This window comes from Trachinotus anak, unplaced genomic scaffold (assembly GCF_046630095.1).
Source record: "Trachinotus anak isolate AG129_WGS33_773 ecotype Australia unplaced genomic scaffold, CSIRO_AGI_Tana_v1 ptg000002l, whole genome shotgun sequence".
Classification (NCBI taxonomy): Eukaryota; Metazoa; Chordata; class Actinopteri; order Carangiformes; family Carangidae; genus Trachinotus; species Trachinotus anak.
The window spans coordinates 10,685,414-10,696,500 of record NW_027273853.1 but is presented as its reverse complement, the minus strand read 5'-3'; the positions used below and the strand labels follow the sequence as shown (position 1 = coordinate 10,696,500).

The window sequence follows — 11,087 nt, the reverse complement described above, 5'->3', positions numbered from 1 at the left end:
TACGCATAAATACCACATAAGCTGCCATGTACTTTCAAGATACAGACACAAATTACACACACAAAGCAGGATGAAAAAGATTTTTAGGATTCAGTTCAGAAATGTCTTTATATGAATGAGCTCTTTGACAAGTACAACTACAACAAAAGACACTGCTCACACTGTTGTTAATAATACTATAAATGCTAGGAAAGGGGCCATTCATCATAATGAGTACTTTTACTTTCGTCACATTAAGTAAATTTTGCAGATGATGCTGAAGCTGTTCCCTGGAAATAACTATGTAATTTGCTACAACTTATACAGAAAGCTGTGTGATAGAAAACTGTTAATGCAAAAAAATGTCAAATCTATCTGCAGGCAACTGTACGATTCAACATATATGGAGAATAAGATTTACAACGATAAATGGATATCAGCTGAGGTCTATATGGAACTTTTCTGTCAAGGAAATTCCTTGATGAGTACAAAATTACTTTTTTGTCGGGAAATTACACAAAATAAAACATTAACCAGAACTGCACTGAAAACCAGACTGATAAATCTTCGATGTACATGTGCAGGGCTGAAAGACAGAAAACAACACTTACTCAGCTGTAGGTGAAACTGTGACACATTACTCAACTAAAAATGCTTTTATACATAATCAAATCTGAATGAAAACAGTATCAGCAGCAAACAAAGTGACTATGGCTAATATTTGTTATTCAATTATGTATCAATATCAGCTCCAATATATCCGAGATCCACTGAGCAACAGCAATTCAAAATCATGACACATAAGCCCATACAACAGCAATAATCTTAAAATTCTTTATTCATAAACTTGATGCAAGTTTACAAATTACTGTACATGGTCAAAATTTCTTCAAATGGAAAATGAGAAATAAAACAAAACCAAAGCGAGCCAATGGTGCCAGACTCTGTCATCTGTTTGTTGGTGCCAGAAAAGTAATCGACAATTGAGATAAATGAATTTTAACAACACAGTCCAGTTAGAGAAGCGTGCAGGTCTATTCATCCCGGCATGACTGTCAAACTTCAATCAGCTCTCAATATTCCCTCTGACCAGAGGTTTGGCATTTTGTTAGGGCGGAAATCAAACAGGTGGATAAAGGCTTTGTATTGGGGAAGGTTGTACTTTAAAAAACAACTTTACTGTGCCTCCAGACAACACGGGCCCTGTAGTATTGAGGACACTTCTCGTTGATGATACCTGATAAATCCTCATCCCTCAGATATAATCAGACATGTAACAACAGGAAGTGGAATAGTGTGCTGAGAAAAAACCCCCAAACTTTTTCCTGATATTAACACATTGAGCTCAGAACGGCCTTGTTGTTATAACTAACCTCTCCAGCCACACTGTTGTCCTAGATTACACACTGAAGTCAAATCTATTTTGGTACATTGGAGGAAAGAAAAGCTAAAGAAAACTTTGGTGGGTATTGATGAGCCATTAATTGGGGAGGTCACCACGCTCCTGCAGTCGTTCCTCTCTAACGCCGCTTGAATTAAAAGAACAAGTGACCCATATTATTGTAAAGCTGATTACATTTTCTGTTTTCGACATCAGATCAGTTTGTGAGTGAGCCTAAACATCACCGGAACACAGCGTTAATTAATCCAAGAAAATAACCCAAAACTCAACATGTACAGATTCCCCTCCTAAGGATAGTTTGTTACCTGAGTTGCCATTCAAACATACTTTTGCAGACAGTGTTAACAAATAAACTGCAAAAGCGCAAACAGATTGATAGATACAGTGTGTGTCCTGTAGTATGGGGAACAGCAGTACTGATGGTGTACTACAGTATATTGCAAGGTCAAAGTTTCATACAGAGTTTCAGGTCAGTTCTTGTCGCACTATAAATGATGCTTTTTGTTAAACACCAAAAGAGACATCCAAAACACAACCATGGTATATTGTGGTGGCAAAGGAAGCCCTGGTGGAAGTTTAGCTTGCTGACTGAGAAAACTGAGGCAGCAGAGAGTGGATGAATCCAGCTGCAAGTAATGTCACGCAACATGGTGGCAGTTTCAAATCTAAACTGGGCAGGGGCAAACTATTACAATCAATCTACGTCAGGAAAATACGACAAATTTGCTGCAAACTAGGCAGAATGCTGAAAAATCCCACATCCAAACACCCTTCATTTCTTTCCCTCCTTTAAGCCATATCAAACCCAAGGATCTTCTACAACAGTGGTTGAAATGAGGCCCCTGTGCAACACACAGAGTGTCATTTTCAGCATCAAACTACCCAACAACCTCTACAACAATAACCGAGAGAAAGGCCAATAGCCAAACTGAGCACTTGCGGGGCCGCTGTGTTAACAGATATAAGGCAAAGAGAGCTCCTCAGCTTCAACATTAGGTCTGTTAGAACTTCTAAAGTGATATTACCATCATCTGCTGAAAATATATCTATGTATCCTCCTTCCAAGATATATAATATGCAGATTCTGAGATATTTCAAATCCACTGGCCGTGTCGTCATATTAACCACTGGTGGATTTGTTTAATGACAACGGCTGACTAGACTGCAGCATTTTGGTTCTGCTTAGCCCAGTATTCTTCATACATTTTATAAAGTAAGAGCTAAAAGATACCGAATGATAGGTCATCTCAATTTAAAGATACATTCCTAAAATATGAAAATCGGCTCATTTATTGTCTAGGATGCTCAAATAATAAAAACAATTGCCAAATAATATTTCTAAAACAATATTTGCATTTATGTACCACTTAACTTCCAAAAAAAACAAAAAAAACAAAACAAAACAAAACAAAAAAAAAAACAGGTGCGGTGAGGTGCCACTTCAAGAGCTTCAGTATCAATCTTCTTTTAAAATTCCCATTTAAAGAGGTGTAACTGACTGTGAAGCCCAGTTTGTCAAAGCAGCGAAAGAAAAAGCATTTCCCCACATTTAAAAGGGAGAAAAGTTTTTTTTAAAGACAAATGAGCATATTTAGAAAACAGGACTAGTGATACTCTCACATCATCCTCCTCACTAAAACACTGAGGGGAGAAGCAAAGTGACACCAGAATAAAGTCTTTTTCCCGGAGCGGGGCGAAGGAATACTTGTCAGATGAGCCAACGAGATGGTTTCCGCGAGAAAGATGATATATTCCCATTAAGTCAGAGGGGGGAAAATATTCCAAAGAAAACAAGATACTTTGACCCATAGACATGTTCCCTGTGCATAGTGGTAGTAGCTCCTTATCCGTCCTCTTTAGGTGGTGTGTACCAGCCTGGGAGAACAGAAAGAGAAACGGTTTGCCAGTGGATCCACGGTGTATCTATTGAGCCACAATCCTTCAGAAATATTTACTTACCGTTCTTTTCATGAATCTGCACAAGGGATTTGTATGACTGTTGTGCTCTGGCAAGATTGTACTGGTTCTGAAACACAAACAATGCTCTGTAAATTGCTTGCTATGCAATAGGAACTATATAAACAATTACTACTGCTATCGATGGTTCATGTCTTGATGGGGACTTTTTCTACATGTCATTCTATGTCTCTGTCCACTAATTTCTTCTTTCTGTCTTCTTTCTACTGTCGCCTGTCCCATAAGGGCATAAAATCACCAATATAAATGCACCAGTCTCTTCAATCTGCAAATATAATTTTTACTCTTCCAAAGTGCGGCTATGTCAGTAAGTGGTCTGTGAAAACAACCTTAACCGCAGCTGAAGTTACAAAGAAGACACACAGAAGCTCTCATTGCCAAAGTTGATCCGACTTCATATGTGGTCATTCAGAACAGCCAAAAACACTTTCGTCTTTAGACGTGGTCAAACCACATGTTTGAAGCACACTTGAGACCTAATGAATGACATCAGTTACCTTATTGGCTCCAAACTGCACCCTGGCTTTTCCTTTCACCAGAGTTGCATTTATCTGCATAATGACAGATTCTATGGAATAGGCACTGCTCCAGCCCTGAAAAACACAAAACCACACAAGAAACCCCCGATAAATCCACTTCCTCTGTTGTTTTGAGTTAAAGAAAATTATGTCATAAGATGTACGAAACTCATTTACACACCTGTTTTGTGAGAAGTTCCATGCACAAGGCCCCTCCTCCTAGAACGTAACTGAAATTGAAAAAAACATAACAGCATTAGGAATGAGCAGTACACATTTTTAAGTAGATATCTACATTTTACCAAGAAAGTGTTCACTTGACTTTTTGCAAATTTGTTGTGCTTCAAATTTATTTCACAATGTCTTGATTTGCCTTGTGGGAGAGAAGGTTTTTGATTTTGAGGCACTTTGAATATTTTATAAAAATTTTATTTTTAATAATTTTATTTTATGTTAATTGTGCTGATGTGACACTTCTATTTATTTTAAGTGTCAGAGATGATAATTTGCAGCCAGTCATGAGCAAACCACAAACCTCAACTATGCTGTAGGTAACACAACTTCACATTACATAATTAAGTCCAACCTGCGCCTCAAAGCATACAGCAATTCATCAAAGGATCTGAAATGAGCTTTGTAGGCAAGCAAAGCACAGTATCAACACTTGTGGAGCAGAAACATCCTCCTGGCTAAAGCAAAGGGAGTTAGAGGGAGTTTCAATTCACAACCACAATGGGACTAATTCATATTATGAGCAAGTCTCTCCCAGCAAGTCCAAAATCCATTTAAAAATTCTCAGCACAACAAATGTGGACCAAGTGCCAGTGAGTGAATACTTTCTTCAGAGGATTTCATGTGCAAACTGGGCACAGGGAGATCACTACACACTCACCCTCCGGAGAGCACAGGTGAGACAACCCGTACAAAAGGTGGGTCAAAAGGAAAATTATCCTGTCATATGAAGGAAAAAAAAATTGAGTCTCGTGAAAACTCTTTTCCCCACAAAACATTTGACAATTATTATCACCGGACTCACTTTATAAGAGAAATTGAGCAGAATGTAGTCCACTCCTTCCTTTTCTTTTAAGACCTGCAAGTCACTATGTAATGGACTATCTGGGTCTACCCTGTAACGAAGAGCAACAGGTCAAATCTAACAGAACACACAATATCTGGCAAGCTGAAAATCGTTAAAAGCAGCTGAATGTGAAAACTTACGTCCTTAACTTGACATGCCACTCATAAAGGCTGTCATTGACTAGTTCGACTGAATAAATACCTGTGAAGTGAATGACAAAAACACATAACTTTACTCCCATCTGCTGATGAGAGGTTAAAACAATTAAAGACTATAAAGAAATTTGTCCCAATAGTCACCTGTCTTGTAACTCTGTGATCTGTAGATCTCCCTGAGTTCCTTCATTAAGCGGTCTGAGGCTTGCACTGAGCCAGAGACTGCACCCTGCAACATAAATCACAAAGGTGCATTTCACAGATGAACGATACTGCATTCTGCAAAAGTGGAGAACAACCGCAACAAAGTAAGGTCTTGACCTTACCCTGTAAAGTGCCTCGAGATAATGTATATTATGATTTGGCGCTACACAAATAAAATTGAATTGAATTGAATTGAATTGAAGTGGATGGGCCTACATCAGGACAACCAGTGATTCTAAGGTGAATGTCTTATTCATTTCTGTCCATAAACAAAGTATATTTGAACATTTTCAACACTTGAAAGGACAACCAACTCTTACTGAGCGAAGAAAGGTGGATTAGATAAGTCTATTATGATAAAATAAGAGAGACTTCTTTTTTGAAATGTTGTTGACCAAATGGTGATGACACCAGTGATTTCTAAGCATAACATTAAGTTTGGATAATTTCAGCTACTGATCTACAGTCTGGTGGTGTGTTACTGACTGCAAATACAACATGCTCAGAACAGAAGATTTTATTATTGCAGCTGGCATCTTCTCCATAACCAGCGAGGCTGTAGCCAGACTCAAACTACCACCGAGCTGCCAGTTGATGTTGGACTGTGCTGCTGCAAAAGCTGAGAGCCGGCTAAACTTTTTGTTGGGAAGCCTAGCATTTTTTTTCTGTGGGTACCCTCTGCAGCAGCAGCAGCAGCCACACTGTGTTAAATGAACAATGAGTCTGTGATTTGACATAGTGCTACTGTTGGTCTGAACATGACAATCTGACTCCATAAATGTTTGTCAGACAGACTAAAAGTAAAAAATTATGTCCAGTGGTTATATATTTATCCTATAGTGGGTGTAGGGCTCAGTCACAAATTTCCTGGTCGGAAAAACTCAAACACTAACAAATCTCTTAGTGAACCTTAATATTTCACTGACGCATGAAGCAGAAATTAAATCAAAATTTCATATCTAATGCTGCTTATCTGAATTTCAAGTTGTAAATATTATTTGGGCTGCCACTAAAAAGTAATGTCACAGCAAACAAAAGATGATTATAGAGCTAAACTGACTTTTTGAGTTTTTGTTATTTATAACTTCAGTTACCTGAAAATGTTAAATCTACTTAAGTTTGAAAAGGTATCTGAAAGGATTTAGACTCAATAAGAGGATTCAATATTGGATTCACATTCAATAAAATGATGAGTTACATGGAGGCTGCTGCCAAAAGTGAACACTCAAGTGACAACTTACAGGGTAAAGCAGCTCTTCCTCTGCTCCTCTCTGTTACAGTCATCAAAGTCACTAAAGAACAACATGAACTGAATGAGCACTTACATTCAAGTGATCCTGTCTCTGGTTTTTACGAATCTTCTCCAAAATGGCCAGATTTTCTTTTTCTATCCCGTCATCTTCCGATTTTTTTCCATCTACTGGCTCCTCTTCTTTCATGTCATAATGGTCCAGGTCTTGGTCCAGGTCAATGTCCTGCTGACACAGTGTAATAATTATGTTTAGAAACAGGATGTAAAACTAGTTCAATCACTAAGCTACAAATAATATTAGTCCTCTGAACTGTCAGGAATATATATAGGCACCTCTCCCATCTCTTCCTCCTCTTCCTCTTCAGATGTCACCTCATCTGATGGGCCATGCTGTAGTGAGGAGAAAACAATTCAAGTTAGCAAACTGTAGAGTTTTCGAATATTACAAAGCAGCTTTTAACTTTATTCATGTTTTCAATGTGTACCTTTCGCTCTTGGGTAATTGGACCAGCTGGTAGAGGCTGGTCGAGCATTTCTACATCTGGATGTTGTGGCAGGTTGTAAAGTCGACAGAGATCACAAATGAGCCGCTTCAGCTGCTGAAGAAGCTGTGGGTGAGATCAGCAAGACAAAAAGTCTTTAATGAAAACCAACCTGCCATTAAACAATGCTTCCAAGTTCTAGCAATAAACAAACACTCACTTGTGCATTTTAGTAGGTACACCTGTTCAGTCATATGCAATCCAATTCAACTGTTCTGCTATAAAATACAGTTTTTGTTGACACTATCATAGAGGTGTTCATTTAATGATATGATTTATCATTGAGGTCACTGTAGTGATGGTGCTGAGCTTGTCTGCTTTACATTCAGAGATGTTTCTAATAATCTGCCCCATTATGTATGAAAACAGTGAGGACACAAAAAAAATAATATAAATACCTCTCAATATAATGTAGTTCAGTACAACACCACCAATAACTATGACTTCAGTAATAAAAATGCAACTGAATTCACTCATTTCCGAAAATATCTCCAAGAACCGAGCACTAAGAGCTTCTTAAAAATACAGTTGTATGCAAAGGTTACTTTTTATTTCATGAACATAAATAAATCGAAACGCAATTGTGGCATGTGCTGCACCAATAATTAGAAATCCTGACTTGCCAACTATTAAGCATGGTGCTGCAAAAGTTATTCTTTGAGGTTATGTGGCAGCCAGCGGCACAGGAAACACTGCACAGATAGAGGGTGGAGTGAATTCCACTAAATATCAGCAAATTGTAGATGCAAATTTCCTGCAGTCAGTCAAAGAACAGAAAGTCAAAAGAGAGAGAACGTGAAGTGATCTGCAGGGTGTGTGGGTGATGATTCATAAATCAAAAACAGAAAGACTTTTAGGTGCTACAAAAGTATTTGCAAGCTGTGATATGTGCCAAAGGGGTCGTTACTGTGCATTGACTTTGTAGGGAGCCTGTTTCTTTTTGTCATTTTTCCAGGGGTGCCCACACTTTTGCATGCAACTGCAGACAATACGGCAGGGCTGTTGCATTTGACCGCATTCATACAATTGTACCCGATAAAGGCGCTGCTTAGTGTATGTGACAATACCATTTTGTGCAAGCCTCTGTGAAACTGAAGCCACATCAGCCAACTTACCAATGTGCTGCCTTTTCTCACATCCTCTAAGCGCTCCAACACTTCAGCCAGACTAGGATCATCAGAGTCAACAAACCATATTGGGGGTGTTGAGGGATAGGATTCCTGCAACAGAGGCAACAATAGGATGGGGAAATTTAGCCAGTCATGCTTGTGTGTTGGTGGCTTTATTGTCTACAGATTGTTTATTAGTACTTAACAGAGAACACCACTTTTTTTATGAAGCCAAAACGTTGCCCAGGGAAATCTCCTCTGCATAAAATGTTAAAGTTTGTTCCAAAGATATAAATGACTTCAAACCAAATGTTATAGCCCACACAGCCACCTACTGAACAAAATGATTTGTCTATTGCTAGCTGCAGAGCTGAAAGAGTATCCCCAGCACTGGCAAACAAGTGGCTGGGTGATGCTCTAAACCTTCAACTAGACCTTAATACAGCTGTTAAATCATGTGTGGACTTCAGTTTACATGACTGAAGATTCAAGAGACAACTCTGAATCAGAAAGGGGCCAGCCCTTCATCCAGCAGATTATAGTGTAGTGGGGTTAAAAACTATATCTGAAATGTTGTGTAGTCTAGCATGCAAGCTCAAATGGTGAAAATCAGTTGTGTTTGGTACAGCTGTGTGTAATGTATTGATAACCATTTCCACAGCAAGGGTTCCCATGTCCGAGACAAGAAAAATGCTGCGTTCATGTTACATGGGATGGGTTCAATGTGTTAGAAGGGAGAGAGTCCCACGTTTAAGACTTGTAAACAAACAAAGACAATGGCAGCTCAATATGGTTGTATGCTGTAAGTGTTAGTCATGTGAGGGTTAAAATATACAGTTTTTTCACAGTTTATCTGTATCAAACCTTTAATAAAAATTGGACTTCCCTAATCATTACTGCAACTTGCATGTCGACCTTTTTTTACAAGTCAGAAAGTAGTAATTATGTTAAGGCCAACATCATGGAATTATAGCATCAACTATTGAAATTTGCACTCAAAGAACGGCCACTCAACATTTTACTTCTCTACATACTTGAGCTGAAACTATTAAGGCAATGAATCCTTTGTGAATATCTCAGGGATCTAGACCGTGTGATTGGACAATACAAGGCATTTGGAGACGTCTCTGGCAGTGGGAATCTTTGATGAAATAAAAAAAAAAAAACAAATAATATAAATGATTTTCTGACACCTCACAGACCAAACAAATAATTGAGAAAGTAGTCAGCAGATTAACCAACAATGAAAACATTTGTTAGTTGCAGCTTTAATCCACACTTTTTGGGGATCTAAGACTAATCAACACAATGCCAAATTTAAAGAAACTCACATGACTGAGGCTGACTCAAATGGGGTGCAGACTGACTCAGCCTGAGTCTCGATATGACATAGCCATCAAAACATTTTCAGGAGCCCGTGTGTCCCCCCCCAAAATGAGCACAAGTGGAAGTGCGTATGTGGGTGTTTCTTCATAGAGAGAGAGACGGGATGTGGTCAGGGTGCTGAGAAGGTCTGTGCTACCTGAAATCTAAGTGCCATGGTAAGAGTGAACCCCAATTGTTAGTGACAATACCTACACATGTGTTATGTATGTTTAAAGAAGTTTTCAGACAATAATAATGCACAGAAACCGTTTTAAGTTGAGACCATAAAAGAAAAATCAGGCCCATCTGAGGTTACCAACGCTGACAAAATACACATCTACTAACCCCAACCCTCACACTCTAAGTTGGTTAAAATAACACCAACTTAAGCACAGTGTTGTCTCGTCCACGTCTACATTGTGTCGTTTTCTACTTGTTTTGGTGTCCAGATTAAGGAGACACAAGCGTCGCAGCTGTAATATGTGCCAGTGAATTCGCCGGAGGGATCCGTCTATTTACTGAAAAGGCAGAAAACCCAGTGGCACAACATTCCTCTAAATCTGAGGTTAAAGATGTGAACCGGACATTTAGCGGTGTGTCTGTGTTCTCTGAAATACAGCAAGTTAAAGCTGTAATGTTGCGAGAGTTCCCCTGTGTCCACGCTAAATAACGTCAAGATTAAACTAGCTATGGTTCAGTAGTTAGAAAGTTAGAAGCCGTGCTACCGCAAACTGTAACGCAGTTATTTCGGCTAACTCGGCAAGCTAGCGTTACTTTCAGTCAAGAGGCTAGCAAAAGCTACCGCATCGTCGTACTACTAATCGATGTTTAATTGTATTATTTTCAAAGTGGATGTAACACGGGGGGCTGTGTTGTTTTCTTTAATCCAGAGGCTAATTTAAATCCTGATGACTGGTCGCTATGTGGAAAATAAACGCGAACTCTATATTCGTAGCTGGTTTGTAAACACGGAACCTTCCGCGGAATGATTGGGTTTCAGTCGATAGTCAGTGGCTGCGTTAGCTGGCCTGGACTCACCGTGATGTTGCAGTGAATGATCAGCAGCTTCTCTCCTGTTACGTTGAATTGGCAACTGAGTTCATCTGGTTTCCAGTCTATTATTCGGAATCGTTCGTGGTTTGGGTCAAAAATTGACTCCAAAAACTTTAATTCGGCCTTCAGCCCCGACACCGACATCTTCTGCTCATCTCAAACCACCAGGCCGCTGGCAGAGGGGAAGTCGGGGCGGAATGCGACCGCGCAGTTGAGTCGGTCCACGGATCTCGCATGTTAGCGTGAGAACAACAACAAAGGGCTGCAGGGTTTGGTGAATGGTGCACACTGTCATTCGCATTTTTACAGTCATGACACTACGCAACTTCAGCTTTATTTAACTCAACTTTATTTCATTTTTGTTGTATGTTATTGATACATGGCGTGTTTTATTCATGATCTCATACTAGTGCACACAGCCTTGCTTAAAGGAACCCCTAAAAACAAGATGAA

The 11,087-nt window shown here is 39.2% G+C and overlaps 1 protein-coding gene across 2 annotated transcripts; it reads right to left on the bottom strand.

The window, feature by feature from the left end:
- Positions 1 to 799: 799 nt before the first annotated feature.
- LOC139631610 (ubiquitin-conjugating enzyme E2 Q2-like) lies at positions 800 to 10,881 on the bottom strand. Of its 2 annotated transcripts, none has more exons than XM_071495921.1 (13): positions 10,620 to 10,881; positions 8,223 to 8,327; positions 7,051 to 7,173; positions 6,899 to 6,955; positions 6,639 to 6,791; positions 5,254 to 5,338; positions 5,095 to 5,155; positions 4,913 to 5,003; positions 4,769 to 4,827; positions 4,058 to 4,106; positions 3,856 to 3,951; positions 3,341 to 3,407; positions 800 to 3,256 (listed from the first exon to the last, which is right to left on the bottom strand). In XM_071495921.1, the coding sequence occupies exons 1-13, from the start codon at positions 10,776 to 10,778 to the stop codon at positions 3,225 to 3,227; spliced, it is 1,137 nt and encodes a 378-aa protein (XP_071352022.1). In that variant the 5' UTR covers positions 10,779 to 10,881; the 3' UTR covers positions 800 to 3,224. The 2 variants fall into 2 exon arrangements, with proteins under 2 accessions (XP_071352022.1, XP_071352031.1); XM_071495930.1 differs by having other exon boundaries at positions 6,639 to 6,788; positions 10,620 to 10,877.
- Between the last annotated feature and the right edge of the window lie 206 nt (positions 10,882 to 11,087).